General features: G+C 62.8%; 6 protein-coding genes across 6 annotated transcripts; 2 read left to right on the forward strand and 4 right to left on the reverse strand.

Moving 5' to 3' along the window:
• Positions 1-1119: 1119 nt before the first annotated feature.
• On the reverse strand, positions 1120-3552 carry RHTO_01534 (PH domain containing protein; the record flags this gene model as incomplete). The annotated part of the gene is made up of 7 exons (XM_016415215.1): positions 1120-1730; positions 1795-2330; positions 2400-2815; positions 2882-2938; positions 3000-3053; positions 3124-3230; positions 3438-3552. 7 exons carry the CDS (start codon positions 3550-3552, stop codon positions 1120-1122), a joined length of 1896 nt encoding a protein of 631 aa, XP_016272593.1.
• Positions 3553-3956: 404 nt separating this feature from the next.
• Positions 3957-5520, forward strand: RHTO_01535 (uncharacterized protein; the record flags this gene model as incomplete). The annotated part of the gene is made up of 4 exons (XM_016415216.1): positions 3957-4355; positions 4414-4486; positions 4544-5016; positions 5074-5520. 4 exons carry the CDS (start codon positions 3957-3959, stop codon positions 5518-5520), a joined length of 1392 nt encoding a protein of 463 aa, XP_016272594.1.
• A 338-nt stretch (positions 5521-5858) lies between these two features.
• RHTO_01536 (solute carrier family 30 (zinc transporter), member 1) lies at positions 5859-7985 on the reverse strand (the record flags this gene model as incomplete). Its single annotated transcript, XM_016415217.1, has 10 exons — positions 5859-6090; positions 6154-6283; positions 6342-6446; positions 6506-6529; positions 6595-6700; positions 6758-7365; positions 7424-7504; positions 7558-7670; positions 7760-7841; positions 7940-7985. The coding sequence occupies 10 exons, from the start codon at positions 7983-7985 to the stop codon at positions 5859-5861; spliced, it is 1527 nt and encodes a 508-aa protein (XP_016272595.1).
• Positions 7986-8904: 919 nt separating this feature from the next.
• RHTO_01537 (HMG domain containing protein) lies at positions 8905-10935 on the forward strand (the record flags this gene model as incomplete). The annotated part of the gene is made up of 6 exons (XM_016415218.1): positions 8905-8959; positions 9032-9240; positions 9332-9367; positions 9447-9510; positions 9634-10154; positions 10213-10935. 6 exons carry the CDS (start codon positions 8905-8907, stop codon positions 10933-10935), a joined length of 1608 nt encoding a protein of 535 aa, XP_016272596.1.
• A 435-nt stretch (positions 10936-11370) lies between these two features.
• Positions 11371-14230, reverse strand: RHTO_01538 (protein of heat shock protein Hsp70 family; the record flags this gene model as incomplete). Its single annotated transcript, XM_016415219.1, has 7 exons — positions 11371-11593; positions 11696-13548; positions 13606-13681; positions 13744-13863; positions 13922-13986; positions 14119-14141; positions 14209-14230. 7 exons carry the CDS (start codon positions 14228-14230, stop codon positions 11371-11373), a joined length of 2382 nt encoding a protein of 793 aa, XP_016272597.1.
• Positions 14231-14736: 506 nt separating this feature from the next.
• Positions 14737-16749, reverse strand: RHTO_01539 (transcriptional regulator Medusa; the record flags this gene model as incomplete). The annotated part of the gene is made up of 2 exons (XM_016415220.1): positions 14737-15459; positions 15523-16749. The coding sequence occupies 2 exons, from the start codon at positions 16747-16749 to the stop codon at positions 14737-14739; spliced, it is 1950 nt and encodes a 649-aa protein (XP_016272598.1).
• Positions 16750-16849: the final 100 nt, after the last annotated feature.

Below are 16849 nucleotides of genomic sequence, written 5' to 3' on the forward strand. Positions count from 1 at the left end.
TGCATGCTCGCACCGGCGCAACCCCTGCCGAAACTCCCCGGGACGCTCCCTACCCTCACCCATCCATCTCGTCGTCCCTTCCGCGAACAACGATCTCGAACGCCTCTCCACTTGACCGATTGCAAGGACGTGCAGCCCGCGGATGGCGTGCCCAACAGGCGTCGGCATTGAGTTCGGGCGAGATTGTGCGGCGGGGCAGGCTGGCAGGGTCCCATGCAGATCCTGCCCTCCAAGTCGTCCTGGCCCTCGCTTCCGTTATCACGACGTCCGAGGGGCTCTCACTGCTTCTACGGTGCTTACTGGACCGTGACTTGACTATCGACCGCAACGACCCAGCTTGCCGGCGCGTCCGAACCATCAAACTCGACCTCCTCGCCCTCCACCGAAGAAGCTTCCTTCGCCTCACACCGCTCAGCTTCGACCTTTCCCGCTCTACCCGGACATCAAAAGACCTGCCAGGACGCTGGCAGGACGGCGCCAGCCCTCCAGACGAGTATTGCCGCACGATGCAGCCGACGGAGGGACTTGAGTCGTTCTGCGCTTCTTTTCCTCGTCGCTCGCACCTCACCCTCGCCTGGCCTAACGACTCTCGCTCAACATTCACATCGGCGCTCACGCACGCACAACTGATCCAGCGCCAGGCTGACTCGCTCGCTCGCTCGCCCACCTCTGGAACCAGGACTCGTTTTTCTCCCTGCGTTGATTATTCGCTCTGCGCGCCGCTTCAAACTGCTCCGGGCTTGTAGACGAGCGCGCCCGGCTACGTCGTGAAGTCCTGCTTGCGGGACCTGCTCGTCTGCCTGCTCACCCCCCCTCTCGCCTCTCCTCGCGCTCTCCTACACTACCCTCAACCACCTCGCAGCATTCTATTCACAGCGCAGCACCTTCGAGGGTTAACAAGCAAGAGTCCTTTGCACAGACGCCGCGATCGGCAAATTAGGCGAGAGAGTTGACGGGAGATGCTACTACTGTACGGGTTTGAACAGATGCTTAGGAGAGAGTGTTCGAGGTAGGATAAGTCGAGGGAGCGAGCGAGCGTGTATCAGTCGGAGAGGGAAGAGAGGGTCCGTTTCGTAGAGTCGAGTCGAGTCGAGTCGAGTCGAGAGTCGAGCGCCGCGTTCACGCCTTGTTCTTCTCCTCCTCGCCAGCACCACCAAGCTGTTCAACAAAGTGTCCGACAGCAGTGGGCTTCTCCTCCCCAGCCGTGGACTGCTGATGCTCATCCGCCGTCTCAGCCGCGTCGTCGTCCTCCGTCTCGTCCTCGTCCGTCTCTTCCTCCTCATCGTCGCCGTCATGGTGCGACGCCCCACCCGCTGCCGCGCCGCTCGTGCCGGAGGGACCCGCACCACCCGCACCCCCAACCGGTCCCTTCTTCTCCACCGCATACCCGTCGTGTCCAACCTGGATTCCCGAGCCCTCCGCAGGCGCCGAATACGCCGGCGCTCCCTCATTGTGTCCGTTCCCGCCCACAGCGGCAGCGGGGCCAAGCTGCGGCGCGCCGGTCGAGCCAGGCGCGACGTTTGCTCCCTGCTGTTGCTGAGCGTACGAGTGCGACGCATGGTGACGGTGTTCGTCGTCCTCCTCCTCCTCCTCGTCCTCATACTCGGATTCTTCGACAGACGACCCACCCTCCGAGTCTTCGAGCTCGTCTTCGTCTTCTTCGACGTAGCCTGCCGAACGGACGGCGGCGGGGACGGGGCCGGAACGGTCGAATGGCTCGGAGGCGGTGACTGTGCGAGCGACGAGCGAGAAGAGCGTCAGTTACGAACGAGGGAGGGAGAGGGGGGGACGCACGGTAGACCTTGGAGAGCTGCTTGCAGTCGTTCCACCACTCGAGCATCTCATCGTGGCTCCTCGCGCGGAACGTAAAGCTCGCGTCGAGAGCAAACAATCCCGACTTGTGGCCGACGTCTCCCCCGATACTCTTCTTTCCCTCGATGTGGAACTTGTGGCTGCGTGCGTGCGGGTTGGTCGGTGCGCCGAGCGTGCACTCGGGGAGGAAGAGGGAGAGTTCCGGCATCGGGTGCTTCGAGAGGTCGGACGAGGGGTACTCGTGGAGGTAACCAGCGGGGGTGAGGATATAGAACGACTCCTTGTACGTCTTGGTGTAGCGCTTCTTGCGCTCGAGGATACCCTGGTGGACGGGGATCACGGACGGGTCGTCCTTGCCCGGGTAGTTGATCGTCATCGGGTTCCGGAGCGGCGTCTCGGGGTCGAGGAGGTACTCGGAGCGCGAGGCGAACGCGATCCACTCGGTCGTCGGCGCGACAGAGCGCATGAGTTGGCCCATCGTCGACCACGTCTCCTGGACCTGCGACGACGCGCGGGCGCTGCAAGGCGGAGGGACGATCGCGTCAGCGAGCGTTCTGGGCGGGCGGAAGAAGGGACGCGGGACTCACTTCCACTCGTCAAAGGTCTGCCACGCCATCTGGATCGCGCGGACGACGCCCTCCTCAAAGTGCTCCGAGTTCTGCTGCATAATGATGATGCTCTTCTGGAGCGCGTTCTCCTCATGGACCTGCTTCTGCAACTGGCGCGCAACCAGCGAATTGGTGTACCACGGGTCCTCCTTGGCCTGGACGCCCATGGGCGTGTTCTTGAGCATCGTGATACTCCTCGCGAGGTCGGTAATCATCTTGGTCGAGATCTCGCGCTCCTTGGCGACCGAGGCAGCAAGTTTGCCCGTGTCTTGTTGGATGTTCTTGATGTGCGCCTTGACTTCGGTCAGGAGTTTCTGGAGGTGCTGCACGATCGAGCCTTCGACCGTCTTGGCGAGGCTGGCGTGGTTGTCGGCGATCAGGCGGGTGCGCTCGCGCTGCGGGGAAGAGCGCCTGTCAGCTCGTTGGTCGAGAATTGTCATGGGCGAGATGCGCCGACTCACGACGCCGTAGAAGATGTCCTGGACGCCTCCCTCGCCGAGGAACTGGTTGCCCTCGCGCTGCGCCCGACGTCCTCGTTAGCTCGCCCGAATCTCGCCGTAGAAGTACCTCTCAACTTACGAAAGGAACTTGAATGACGCCTCCCAGCCTCGCCAGCTCCTTTGCCGTGTTAGCCTGCCCCAATCCGCGCAGAAATCGTCAGACCCCGCTCGATCGGCTTCCAGAGGAGAACCCGCGAACGCACCTCGATGTCTGCGATGCCCTCAAAGTAGGTGATGAGGTTCTTGACGAGGCGCTTCCATGCCGAGAAGCGCTCGATGAGGATGTCCGAGGGGCGCAGCTCGAAGGGGCCTGGTGTAACGGGGTCGAGGAGAGTCAGTACCCGGGAGATGTTGGCTCGCTGTGCGAGAGATTCTTCGTGCTTCTCCACCCCTTGACCGCCGAGCGCATCCCTCGCTGTGCAGGCAGAGCGAGATCGCCGTGCCCCCCTCTTCGCCCCGCCTCCTCGCTCATCGCCCTCGCCCTCCTAAGCGCTCAACGAGCACACGCGGGACTGACCGGTGTTCTTCTTGATGAGCTGCGACTGCCTGCTCGTGACTGAGCTGCGCCTCGACACGCCCGTGTGGCCTGTCGCGACGGAGCGAGGGCGGTTGTTGGACTGCTGGTAGTCCATCGGGGTGTGCGAGGGAGAGGAGAGGGCGGGAAGTGGAGGTGGGTGGTGTGCGGGAGTTCAGTGGGAGAGTGAGCCCTGCCAGTCGTGTGCACTTCAAGCGAGAGTAGCGAGAGCGGAAGATGGAGACGACGAGAGACCCTCGTCATCGCCTCGTCGACGAAGGGGTGCGCTCAAATTAATTCGAGAGGGCGCAGGTTGACTGACTGTTGCTACCAGTACACTACTATTCCTCTGCTAGCTACCACACTCGTCCAGTCGGTGTGTTTGCTCGCCTTTTTCGCAATGTTCTGCGCTGCTCGATCGGGTCGATTAGCTTGTTGTTCTCGCACAGCTCGCTGCTTGTCCCCTGCTCCTGCTCACTGCTCACTGCTGGCTGAGACTCGCTCAGAGTCGCCGAGAGCGCCATGACCGGCCCCGCCTCGCCGGCACACGACTCGACCTCGACCCAGCCGCTCCTCCAGCAGCAGGCCAGCACCTCGACCTGCGCCGCCGTCGTGCTCGACTCGTTCGCACGGGCAGCAGACAGCGACTCGTTCGGGCCATGGGAGTACTCGGCGATCAGGGACGCCACGACCAAGCGCGAGGGAGAGGACAGTGACGGGTTGGAGAGACTCGCAGAGGAGATGGGCATGTTGCTCACGCCCGAGACGGAGAAGAGCGGGTGCGACTGGACGACTGCACGGGAAGACTCGGGCGAGGAATGCTGCTGCTGCTTGAGCGGGGAGACCGAGGCAAAGACTGTCCGACTCGTGCCCGGCTATGAGGAGGACGGCAACGTCGGGCGAACGGTCGCAGACTTGCATGTGAGTGGTCGGGCTCATTGACGTGAGCTTGAAGTGACTTACGAGACCTTCGCCGCAGTTTGACGTCCTCCGCCGCGCGAAAGTGATCCCCGAGACGGCCACCCCTTCCTCCTTCGCCAACACCCTCCAACGTGCGTTCCCCCGGCCGCTTCGCTCCTCCATACTCACACTAACGCTCTCCCATACAGTCTCCTCCACCCTGTCCACCCTCCTCTCACAACACCGCCTCACGCTCCTCCCCCACCACGACCAACTCTCGACCCGCCTCGCCTTCGAATACACCTACCAACTCTCGCGTCTGCGCTCCCTCTCCCCTTCGCGATCCTCCAAGCGCCCCCGAATCCCAGCGAGACCAGATTTCGACCACCACTATGCGGCGCTCGAGAGGCAGGGGGCGATCGTGAGGCCTTTTTTCGGGTGGACGTGCGGGAGGAGAGTGTTTGAGCGCCGTGACGAGCGGGGAGAGACGAGGAAGTATAGGGTCAACTCGGTGGATGAGGCGTTCGAGGTCAGTGCGCAGGATGACGAGGAGGAAGCGAAGGACGCTCCGCCGATCCCGTGGTATCGCTTGCCGTGCTCGATGAACCTCCTCCTGTACGCGATGGCGGATCGGATACAGCAGAATGCGCCTGCGCCCGAAGCGGTTCAAGAAGAGACCGAGGTACGTCCGCTTCCGCTCCTCGTTCTCCTCCTCGCTGACAGTGTGGATGGTGGGCAGGCCCTCGCATCCGGCACGCGCCTCCTCCTCTCCTTCTGGCACCTAACCCCCTCAACGCCCACCCCCTCGCTCTCGTCCCTCCTCACACGCACCAAAACCTGGCTCACAACACACCTCGACTCGTCCTCTTTCCCGCGCTTCATCGAGAGCGTTGATGCGACGATGAGGGCGGAGGAGTTCTTGACGCCTAGTCCGGGGTGGTGTGTCGAGGAGGGGGTGGGGTGGGAGAAGATTGAGAGGGCGAGGAGGAGAGCGGTAGGGGAGGGAGGGGTGGCGGGAAAGTTGGATAAGCTTGCGGTGCTCCAGCAGCAGGAGGACGACCCAGACTCGACCACCGCGACGCCCGGCTCACAAACTCCCTCGTACTCGACTCTCGCACCTCCGACCGCCGAGCAGAAAGAGCGTCAAGACTTTGTCCGAGCATGGATGGCGCAGCTCGCTTCCTAACATCTCCTCACCACTCTCACGGTCGCCTTTCGTTCGTTTCCTGTCGATAACTTCCCCTCGTTCGTCTGTTTTTTTCGTGAAGTCCTGGTTGTTGTAACCCCGTACTCGCTCGCTTGATCAGACTCAGACCCTAAACATACACGCATGGGTTTCCCGTATACACACACGCACACGCATATCCTGTCATTCGATACACAGAAGTCCGCCAGCCTCATCCTCTGCCTCTCTCGCGAGATTGGGCAGAGTCTCGCGAGGAACCTCTACATTGCGAGCGCTGAGAAGGAGGAAGCTAAGAGGAACGAGAGGAGAACGTAAGTCTATACAAGCCCGACGTCGCGCTACCGCTTCTTCCCCGTCACGCCCGGAATCGCAGGCTGCACCGCCGTCGCCCCATTCGGAGGAGGGGGACAACACGAGTTGTCCGCGCAGTTTGGCGCGACGCAGACGATCGGGCACCCGTCTTGCTCGAGCCCGATTTCGGCTGCGGCGGTGGCGGAGATGTGTGAGGGATCGGACGGGGCGGTCGAGGAGTCGCCTGATGGGGAGGCGACGATTTCGGGTTGGATGGTCCTGCGGAGGAAGTCGGTTAGCCGCGCGGACGGAGGGCAAGGGAGGGAGAGAGGAGCAACACACGAAGAGTGGATCCCGAAGCGGTGGAAGCGACGCTTGATTTCGCGACTGACGTTGACGAGGTCCGGCCCGCGGACCATGATGTGAACTGAGGCGACAATCTTCGACTCGGAGAGCGACCAGACGTGCAAGTCTGCGCGAGCGAGGTGGTCAGTACGAGCTGGAGTTCCGAAGAGCGCGACTTCGCTCACCGTGTACGTTGAGCACGCCAGGGCACTCGGCGATGCTTGATCGTAGTCGCTCGAGCGGGACGGAGGAAGGGACACCTTGAAGCAAGATGAACGAGGCGGATTTGACTGCGCGTGAAAGATGTCAGGTCTGCGTCCTGAGTCTTCCGTAGTGAGAGCGAGCTCACCAAGAGGAAGAGCGCTGGAGAAGACTGCAAGTGCGGGGTGAAGATAGTCAGCGGGAGTGAGGCCGAGCGAGGCCAACGCCGGAACGCACTGATGACGGTGATGACGAGCGAGACGGCCGGGTCGAAGTAGGATCGCCACCAGTAGTCTGTGAGCCAGATGAAGAGACCGGCAGCGATGACGCCGACGTTCCCGAGCTGTAAGACCGAGGCGAAGTCAATCTCGTTCCGCCACCCGGGACGCAGGAAACGCACCGCATCGCCAAGGACATGCAAGAAAACGCCCTTCATGTTCATGCTCCCCTCGCCATGTCCTCCGTGTCCTCCATGACCGCCGTGTCCGCCCTCGTCGTGCGCATGCTCGCCTCCAAGCTGACTCTCGATATCCCTCGCCGCCTGACTCGCCGACCCCGACACGCCCGTCGTCGCACCGTATCCCGCATCGTGCGCCTTCTTCAGCACGTTCGCCCGCAACTCGCCCGGGTGGACAAAGAGCTCTTCCTCGGCGCTAACGTCCGACAGACCGGCTTCTGAGGCGGTGTCGGCATCGTCGATGGCAGTCGAGGACGATGCGGAAAGGTGGGCGGGAGAAGCGGGGCGGGATGAAGGTGCGGAGGAATCGCCCCGACCGTTGCGCGAGAGAAGCGGGGTGCGGTCGCTCGGCTCGTCATGTGCGTGACCATTGGCATGGCTGTGACCGTTGTGAGACGCCTTCGTCGCCGACGCCGATCCACCGTGCGAGTGTCCGTGGCCTCCGCCGCCGTGCGAATGTCCACCGTGGTCGTGGAAGAGGAAGAGACCGATGATATTGGACAGCAAGCCGGCACTTCCGACGGCGACGATGAGCTTCGGTTGTGTGACCTCTGCGCAAAACGTGTGGTCAGCTCGGAGAGGGCTGCCGATGTCACAGGCGAGACGCACCGGTGTAGTTGACGAAGCGAGCGATCGCTTCCATGCCGATCGAGAAGCACAGCGCGAGGAGGAACACGCCGTTGATCAGGGCTGTTGAGAGCATCATGAGCCCTCCTTCTCCGCACGGAACGAAAGGAACGCACCGCCGAGGACTTCTGCCCGCTGCCACCCGTACGAGAGTTTCGAGGACGACGACTTGTTCTCGGCAAGCTTGAGCGCCTGAAGCGCGACGATCAGACTGCAGACATCGTTGAGCCTGTCAAAACGGTCGAAGGGCATGGTCAGCTGTGCCGTACGGACTGAGCAAGATTGCCGAGAGGGGCGCGCTCGCGCAGGAGAACTCACATGTGGAAGCTGTCTGCTACAAGCGCGAGACTCCCGACCACGATGCCGACGCCCAACTCGAGGAAAAGGAACGCCGTATCGACTGCATCAGCCCGAATGGTGCGCGAGTCGAGATGGGGCGATGAGGCAACGAACGTCAGTGATGAGGGAGCAGCGGCGGGGAGACGGGAGCGAGCGCACTCGCAAGCAGTAGCTTGAGCTTGAATGCCCTCCGTTGAGTAGCCATGGCGTGCTCTCGCCCTTTCTGAGCGTGGTGGGCGAGCGTAAGCGGCAAAGTCCCACTGAGGACCCTCTCGCTCGCGGGTTAGCTCTCGCCCTCGCGCTCCACTACAGCCTGGCACCCGATTGCTTGCTGTACAACTCTGCTACAGACCACCAGAAAGCACGGCCGAGTCGACTGCTGTCCCAGAGGCGCTCGATGACCGCCTGTTCCGCCTGAGCTCCGGTTCTTTTGTTCTCTCCACGAGAGACGACTCGCTCAATCCCGATCCAGGAACACGTCTGACTGGGCTCAGTCACCGCGCTGCCAGCTGCTGATTGATAGGCTGAACCGCCGGACCAACTGCCGACGCAATCTTGTCCTCCTCCTCACTTCCTCCTCCTCTCACGCTCGCACCGCTCTGCGTCTCGCGAGCTTCTTCGATCGACGCGCGGGCTCCTGCTCAATCAGTGTTCTCGATTCAGCGCGGCGCGCATCATCCGCCCGACCCCGCCATCCTCGCCCATCTGCCTCGCCTTCAGCAGGGTCGAGACGACGAACGCTCGGTGCAACGGGCAGCAGGAAGATCAGCGGGTGTGCGGCGGCTCACCCGTTCATTACCTGCGTGACGAAGCCACCGGTACTGAACCTCCGTCGAGGAGAACTTGGCGGGTCCCCCTTGCCTTTGTCCGGGATCCCCATCTTCGTCTGGCTGGGGCCGACTCGAAGGGATTTCTCGTTCGTCTCCCGACGGGCAGGCACTCGACGCTGGTCTGTTTTAATCGTCGGGCGCTGGCGTGAGCGCCTGCCGGGCCGTCCGCACCCCCTACCCTTCACACTCGTCGAGGGCGTTTGCCCGTCTTCCTGTCGCTTCCCGGTCGCAAAGATCCCGCGCCCGAGATCCAGGCCACATCAAGCAGACTGCTTCGCTTCTTCATCATCGTCAATGCAGAACGCTGGGGCCCGCTGCGACGGCGCTTTGGGCGCGAGCGGCTACAATGGTGAGTGCCGGCCATCGTTGCTCGTGTCTCTTCTGCCAACTGACACCGTCGCAATGTCGCGTTCACATGCAGAAGACGACCTACGACACGCGCAACCCTCGCCCTCGCCCACGACGTCCCGCAACTCGCCCCTCACTGCCGATGAAGCGCCAACGAACAACAGCCGCACCGACCGCCCACCTCGTCCGATGAACGCATGGCTTATCTTCCGGACGGCACAGCTCAGGCAGATGCAGGAGGACGATCCGGGCCTGCGCAAGTCGCAGGGCGAGCTGTCCAAGGTGCGTCCTCTTCCTCGAGGCGGTGCTGCGCGCGTCCGCGAACAACCGCCGGAGAATACGCACCCACTGAATTGGTCCCTTCGATGCGCAGATCATTTCCGAGATGTGGCGGGGCGCGGACCCAGAGGTGAGCCGGAGCATCCCTCGCCCCTCCGCTTGCCTGCGTCCGAGGCATCTCCGGCTCACTCTTCCGCTTTCACCGGCAGCTCAAGCAACATTACGAGGAGCTCGCCAAGCAGCGTAAGCTGGAGCATCAGCGAGCGTATCCTGGTAAGTCGGCGAGCACCCCCTCATCCTCTTTTGTTCCCCATCCTCCAGCTCCACAATCCTCCGCATCGAGCAGGCCGAGGCCAAACGATGCTGACTTTTCTTTCGCTCATCTATGGCGCACAGACTACCGCTACTCGCCGGCCAAGACGCAGGGCAAGGCTTCGAAGCCGAAACGCTCCGTCTCGTCCGGCAGCTCGCGCGCCACTCGCCCCTCTCTCCGTCTTTCGCCCTCTCAACTCCCTCGACGAACCACCTACGATGCCTCATACCACGGCTACGTCCAGCAGCAGACGGTGGGAGGAGCACTTGGCGCGTACGACGGAGCGGCAGCAGGCGATAGCTCATCAACGGCGTCATCCTCGCAAGGCTCGCCTGCCTACGCCTCATTGCCGACGCCTTCGACAGCAGGATGGACGCACTACGGCGACTGGTCGCTTCCCGCTTCGGCCATGGCGACCTACGAAGGTCAGGACAACGCGGCCCACCCGCACTTCCGCCAGTTGCACGAGCCAGTGGCCACGTCGCCGTCGACAGTCCATCCTGCCGTCCTTCAGCCGCACTTGATGCCGGCTTCGGCGCCTGCAACGGTCACGCACTTCTCGTCCGCGCTCGGCTTGACCATGAGCCCCCATCCGTCGGTCATGGTACGTCCGACTATATCCTCACTATGTCTTCGATGCTGACAGATCTTCTCTCGCTCAGGCATCGTATCACACTTCTCAGCCCCAAGTAGCACATCGTTCGGTCGCTCCGCCTCAACAGGCGCCTGCGACTAATCCGACGCTCTCGTCCGCCTACGCTCCTCCCGCTCATTACCTCTCCCCGCCTTCATCTGCCGGCCTCTCCTCATCTTATAGCGAGCCTTACGAACATCCAAGCGCCCTTCGACATGCAGCAACCCATCCTCGACCGCCAACGGCCAATCTGCAGCACACCACCAACGCAGTCTACGTCAATCAGCCGGCGACATCCTCGACGTGGGCGCCGCATCTGTATGAGAGACCGTCTCCTCCGCTCGTAGCGCCTGAGCCGGACGTGCAGGATGCCCAGCACGTGTATCAGGTCACGTCTCCCGACGCCGGAGGACCGAGTAACGCCACACTCTACCGTTCTCCCGGTCGCACCGCCTACCCCTCTGCCGCCACAACCCTACAGTACCAGTCTCTACCGCCACCATCGCATCGCTCGCTGCAAAAATCGCAGGCGCATCAGGCTCACGCCAACTCGTACACCTCAGCTTACCCGGCGCAGGAGTACGAGCACATCTCGCACGAAGCCTCGTCCGCATTCTCTAGCACTCATCAGCTCGACTACAGCCACCACCAGCAGTACTCGCAAGATCCCCGGCAGTCTTTCTCGTATGCATCGCATCCGCATGCCTCGCATGACTCGCACATTTATCCTCAGCCGCCTCCATCTGCTTGAGCCCCTCGCAGCGCCATGTTCCGCCCCTCACATCTCCGTCGCAACCGTTCTTGTCCTCCTCCCTCTCATTATTTATTCCGAGCTGTCGTTTCCTTACCTAGAGATCCGTCGCTGTTTACACCGCTGCGCAATATACGCTGTTGTAGAGAACCAGCACCCGAGCGCGCAAGGGAGCGAAGAAGGAGCGGGGCGGGAAAGCGCGAGCGAGTCGACCTTCTCCTCCTACTCGATGAGCGAGGAACGACGTCCATACGAGTTTGGCGAGAACGGAACGTCTAGTTTCATCGCGTTTTGTACGGAGGAGAAGAACGGGAGCGCTTTTACAGGAGCTGCTGCAGGAGTAAGTGCGAGTGGTGGGTAGGTGGTATGCGAGATAGGGCAACGACGAGACGAGAGCAGGCGGATCGGGCTGAGCGTGCGGCGTGCTTGACACGCTTAGTCGAGCTCGTCGACCTTCATGTCGTCCTCCTTGGGCTTGTCGCCCTCAACGGGGACGTCCTTGGCGTCCTTCATGTCGACCTCGGGAGTCTCCTCGGCCTTGGGAGCCTCCTCCGTCTTGGCCTTAGGCTTCGGAATCGTGACGATCGGCTGGAGTTCGTTGAAGATGGCTTCGCGGCGGGCCAACATCTCGGCGGAAGTGATCGAAAGCTTCTCGTACCTGTCGAGTTCAGAGGGTGTTCGTCAGTATTGGCTCGATTCGGTGCCTTCTCCGCTTCATTGCCCTGGCTGAGACGGCGTAAAAGAGACTGCGAGGACTCACGGCATCTTCTCGGCCTGCGACGCGAGCTTGTTCGAGACCCAAGCCTGGGTGTTGGCGACGGTCTCGACGACCTTTTGCAGCTTGTCCTCGGGCAAGTGCGAGAGGTCTCCAGAGTCGACCTTGGCCTGGTACTCGTTGAGGAGCTCGCGGAGCTGGGCGGCGGCGCGGGGGCGGTCGTCCTGCTCGCGGTAGCGGAGCGCGACCGGGTCGGCGATGGCCTTGAGGCCGTCGAGGCGCTCGACGTACGCGCTCTTGGTCGCGTCCTCGCCCTCCTCCGAGTAGAGCCAGTCCTCGGCCTGCGACGCGAGCTGGCGGAGCTTCTCCTTGTCCTCCTCGGACGAGTACTTCTTCCAGCCGCCCTCGAGGCGGTCGCGCACCTCGTAGACGAACTCCTCGAGCGCGTTCTTGCGGTCCTCGGTCTCGATGACGAGCTTGTCGGACGCGTGCATCTGGCCCTCCTTCTCGCGGAACTCGTTGACGATCGACGTGTCGAGGCGGAGGCCGGCGGCGACGGTCGGGAGCGCGGTCTTGGTCGTCTTGCGGACCTTCTTCGGAGGTTCGGCGGGCGCAGCATCGGCACCCTCGGCAGGAGCGGCGGCGGCACCGTCAGTCTCCATGGGCGCGGGGGTAGCCTCGTCCTCCTCGGGGCCCTGCTCGATGAGCGTAGCACCCTCGAAAGAGAGGCAGCCCGAGAGGTTGAGGCGGGCCTTGACCTTCACCGTGTTCTTGCCGCCCTCGACAGCCGGCTTGACGCCCTTGACGGTGTACTTGCCGATGAAGGGGTTGATGCCGCCGGGGAGGAGCTCGGGGTTGGCGTAGCGGGCCTCGAGCTCGAACGGCTCGGTGCGGGCGAACGAGAGGATCTTCGTCGAAGGGATGGCGTTTCCGACGTCGAATGCGACAATCTCGGTGCCCTCATCGGCGGGCGCGTCAGCCGACGCCTCCCAGACAAACTTGATCGGGAAGAGCTGGGCGTCGGTGGTGGTGAACTCGCGGACCTTGAAGACGGGCGAGACCTGGGCGCAGGCGAGGGTGGCTCCGCGCGCGATGGCCTCGTCCTGGTTCGTGGTGAACGAGAGGGGACGACCGAAGTAGTCCTGGATGGCCTGCTTGAGCGAGGGGACACGGGTCGAGCCACCGACGAGCTCGACAGTCTCGATGTCCTCCTTGGTCAAGCCCGAGGCGGCGAGGGCCTCCTCGAGAGGCTTGGTCGCCTTCTCGAGAAGGGGCTTGATGAGCTCCTCGAACTGCTCGCGCTCCATCGTCGACGACGCGTCGATGTCGTTCATGATCGACTCGACCGAGAGGGGTGCGACAGGGTTGGCCGAGAGGATCTTCTTCAGCTTCTCGACCGCAGCCGAGAGACGGAAAGTGGCTTTCTTGTTCGAGAGGACGTCGATCTTGTACTTGGTCTCAAACTCCTTCGCAAAGTGGCGGACGAGGGCGAGGTCGAAGTCGCGGCCACCGAAGTGACGGTCGAAGGCAGTCGAGCGGACAACGAGCTGACCCTTGTTGAACGAGACGATGGAGACGGAGTAGTCCGAGTGGCCGATGTCGACGAAAGCAACGTTCCTCGAGGGCTCCTCGGTGGTGGGGAGGTCGGTCTTGGTGATACCGTAGCCGAGAGCGGTCGCGGTGGTGTCGTTGATGAGGCGGAGGCAGTTGAGGCCGGCAATCTCGGCGGCGTCGAGGACGGCGCGGCGCTGCGCCTCGGTGTACCAGACGGGGACGGCGATGGTGACGTCGTTGACGGCCGACTTGAGCTCAGCGGCGGCGGTGTCGCGGAGCTTGGCGAGGAACATGGCGTAGAGCTGAGTCGCGGAGAAGGTCGCCTGCTCGCCGAGGTAGTTGACCTGTTCAAAGCAAAAAGTCAGCAGGCAGCTCGCACAAGTGCTCGACTCGCAACTTACGTTTACACCGACGGTGTTGCCGACCTTGACAATCTCGGCGTTCATGAACTGCTTCTCAACCTCGACATCCGGGTCGCTGCGCGGAACAGAGGCCGTCAGTCGACGCCTCGCTTTCACATCCGACGACGCGCCACTCACTCGATTGTCCGGCCGATGAGGCGCTTGAGCGAGCCGACGGTGTTGCGGAAGTTGGATGTCTCCTGCGTCTTGGCCGCCTCACCGATCATGCGCGACCTCGGGCCGAACGCGACAAGGGAGCTGTTTCCCGCAAACTCGTCAGTACTCGTCTCGTGTTCGGGTGAGAGGGTAGACGTACGGAGTCGCGCGGTTCGAGGTCTCGTTGACGAGGATGTCGATACCACGGTTGCGGGCGGCACCAATCTGCAGAGTCCCAAGGTCAGCATGCGCAGCTCCTGAGCAGTCCAAGACCCCTTCTGAGCTACTCCAGCTCCAAGCCACCGCTACAACCCGCGCAAACAGCGAGCATCGCCTCGTGACGGAAGCTCATCTCACCTTGGAGCCGTACTGGCCGATGTCTGCGCGCGCGGTGAAGTCAGCCTCGCGAGTCCCGTCTCCACGAAAAGGACGGGATCCATCACGCACCGAATCCAATAACGCTCGTCATTGTTCAAGCTGGTCGAGAAAAGCGAGGGGAGAGGAGAGAGCTTGGGTGATGAGGGTGGGTGCTCGAGGTGCCGTGCAAGCTGGGTGTGTGCTGGCTGGCTGAGTGCGAGTGTTCTATAGAGTCTGTTCTAGCGCTGAGCGAGTGCAAAGCGACAGCAAGAGAGCGACAAGCGAACGAGGTCGGCTCGCCTTGTGCTCTCGAAGATTCGAAGTCCCAAGTTCAGTTGACAATATCCCTCGCAGGCGTGGCTAGACGGGGTGTAGTGTAAAACGTTGCATCGGGACAGAGGGGCACTGACTACTGCGAAGCGAGGAGAGCAAGCGGGAGAGGGGAGCAAACGACTGAGGAGAAGGGGGTATCGTAACAACTGGGAGCGACTGTCCGTCCGTCCGCCTACAAGCAGCACGTACAGAAATCAAGCCGAGAGGGGATATCGTCAAGAAGGTGTCGAAAGGAGGGCGCCGGGAGCGTGGGAGAAAGGCGAAGGGAGCTGTTCGTCGGTCGGATCATGCCGCGTCGGCGTCGTCGCGCTGCTGCTGCTCCTGACCGTTTCGCTGCGGCGGCTCGTCCTTCGCGTACTGTTGCTGCGCTGACTCGTCGCCCTGGTCGCCGTTTGTCGCGCTCGAGTATCCCGAGGCCTGTGGCTGCTGCGCGTCCTGCTGAACGGCGCCGTACTGCCCGCCTTCCGAGTAGCTCCTCAGGTGTGGCTGCATACCGTCGACCTGATGCTGCTGCTGGAAGTGCGACGCCGAGACGCCGTAGTCCTCCGCGCTCGGGAAGAGGCCAGACGCCGCAGACGCAGCCGACGAATCAGGCTGGTACGCCGAGTAACCCGCCGATGCAGCAGGCGAGCCGTTCGCAACGGGCAGCGGAGTCGGGTAGGCGGTCTGGGGCGTGGGGTACGACGCAAAGACCTGGCTCGAAGATGCCGAGCTCGTCTGCGGCTGAGGCGGGGTATGCGTTGCGCCAGAAGGGCCAGCCTCGACGTACTGCTGCTGCTGCGCGTAGGACGACTGCTGCAAATGTGGCGACGTATCGTGCGAGAGGTTCGGCGATGTAGTCGAGCTCGAGGGACCGGCGACCGTGTTGAGGCGAGGCGAGGCGTGCTCGTCGTTCGGCGAAGCGCCGTCGACTTGAGGTGACTCGCCGGCTGCGGAACCTTCGACTGGACGGGCGGGAGCGAGGCCGCCAACGGGTGTGCCGTCCGGGTTGAGAGGGTAATTGGCGGACTGCGTGAGGACATCTGTCAGCGACAGCGCTCGGAAGAGGGGAGAGAGTGGAGCGAGACGCACGTATTTCGACATGATCTTCTTGAGCGCCTGCGCAAGGATCTTCCACGGGAACACCTTGACGTCCTTCTCGATGTTGCGCGGCTTGGGATTCGGAAAGCCCATGATGAGCTTGAAGAACGGTTCCGCATCAGGCTTGGCCTTCGAGACGGTCTGCGGCTTGAAGCCCTCGAGGTTTCGCCGAATGCGATTCTTCTCCTCGACGGTGAAGCGCGACCCGACGAGCGCCTCGAGGAGGTAGATCGTGTCGACGGAGGTGACGAAGCACTCGTTAAAGTCGTCTCGGAAGATGCACGAGATGACGATCGAGTTCTGGACGTATTCGGTCTGCGGAATCGGACGGAAGGTGACGTTGATGACCTGGCCGTCCTGCTGAGGCCAGAACTGGACGAGTCGTCGTCGCGCCGTCCACTCCTCGTTCGTCCATCCCATCGCCATCGTGTTGAGGTCACCCTGCAGCTTGAGAACGACCTTGTGCGAGTAGGTCGCGCCGTAGCCGTTCTTCGCCGCGTGGATCTGCGACGTCCGGATGAGTTCGGGTTGTGGCGGGTACTGGCCCGAGTTCAGGGGTCGAAGCGGAGGAGGTGGAGGTGGAGGGAGAGCGGTGGAAGTCGAGGCGGCGGGAGGAGCGGGAGCGGGGAGAGGGACGGCGAGAGCGGCGGCGGAAGCGTCGTAGGCGTCGAGGCCGGGCATTTGCGCGTGTTGAGGAATGTTGGGCGTGTGCGCGGCAGACGCGTGATGCCATTCGCCCTGCCCGCGCGCAGGACTGCCATGCACTGACCCTGCCGGACTGCGCAACCCAGGCGCCTCGCGACCGCTGCTCAAGTCCTCCCCGCTCCGCTTCAGCTGACTGACCCTCGGCGTCGTCGGCGCGCGCTGCCCATACGCCGAAATCGCCTGCTGCGGGTCCCACTCGCCCACGATGCACGACTCGACGACCGCGCCGGTGTCGACGTCGATGCTCTGCACGAGGACCATCACCCGCTCTCCTGGCGGACCCATCGCATGCCGCGAGGGCACGAAAGTCGTCAGGACGACAAAGGCGTCCTCCTCGTTCGGTCCCGCCGACATGCTCTGCCCGACTCCGTTCCCGTCGATCGCCTGCGCGCGAGTGAACTTGGTCGGCGCTTGGGCCTGACCGAAGATGACAGCAAAGCGACGGTTGACGCCTGGATGGGGCGTGCCAGTGCTGTCGAGTTGAGGTGAACCCGCGCCGAACGAGGCGGGCATGTTGGAGTAGGGAGAGGGGCGGGCGGACTGGATGGCGGCCGAGTCGAGGACGATGGTGACCTGCGTCCCTTCATCGCCGCGCTGAGGCGTCCACTGAACG

The sequence above is a fragment of the Rhodotorula toruloides genome (genome assembly GCF_000320785.1).
Source record: "Rhodotorula toruloides NP11 unplaced genomic scaffold Scaffold14, whole genome shotgun sequence".
Lineage (NCBI taxonomy): Eukaryota > Fungi > Basidiomycota > Microbotryomycetes > Sporidiobolales > Sporidiobolaceae > Rhodotorula > Rhodotorula toruloides.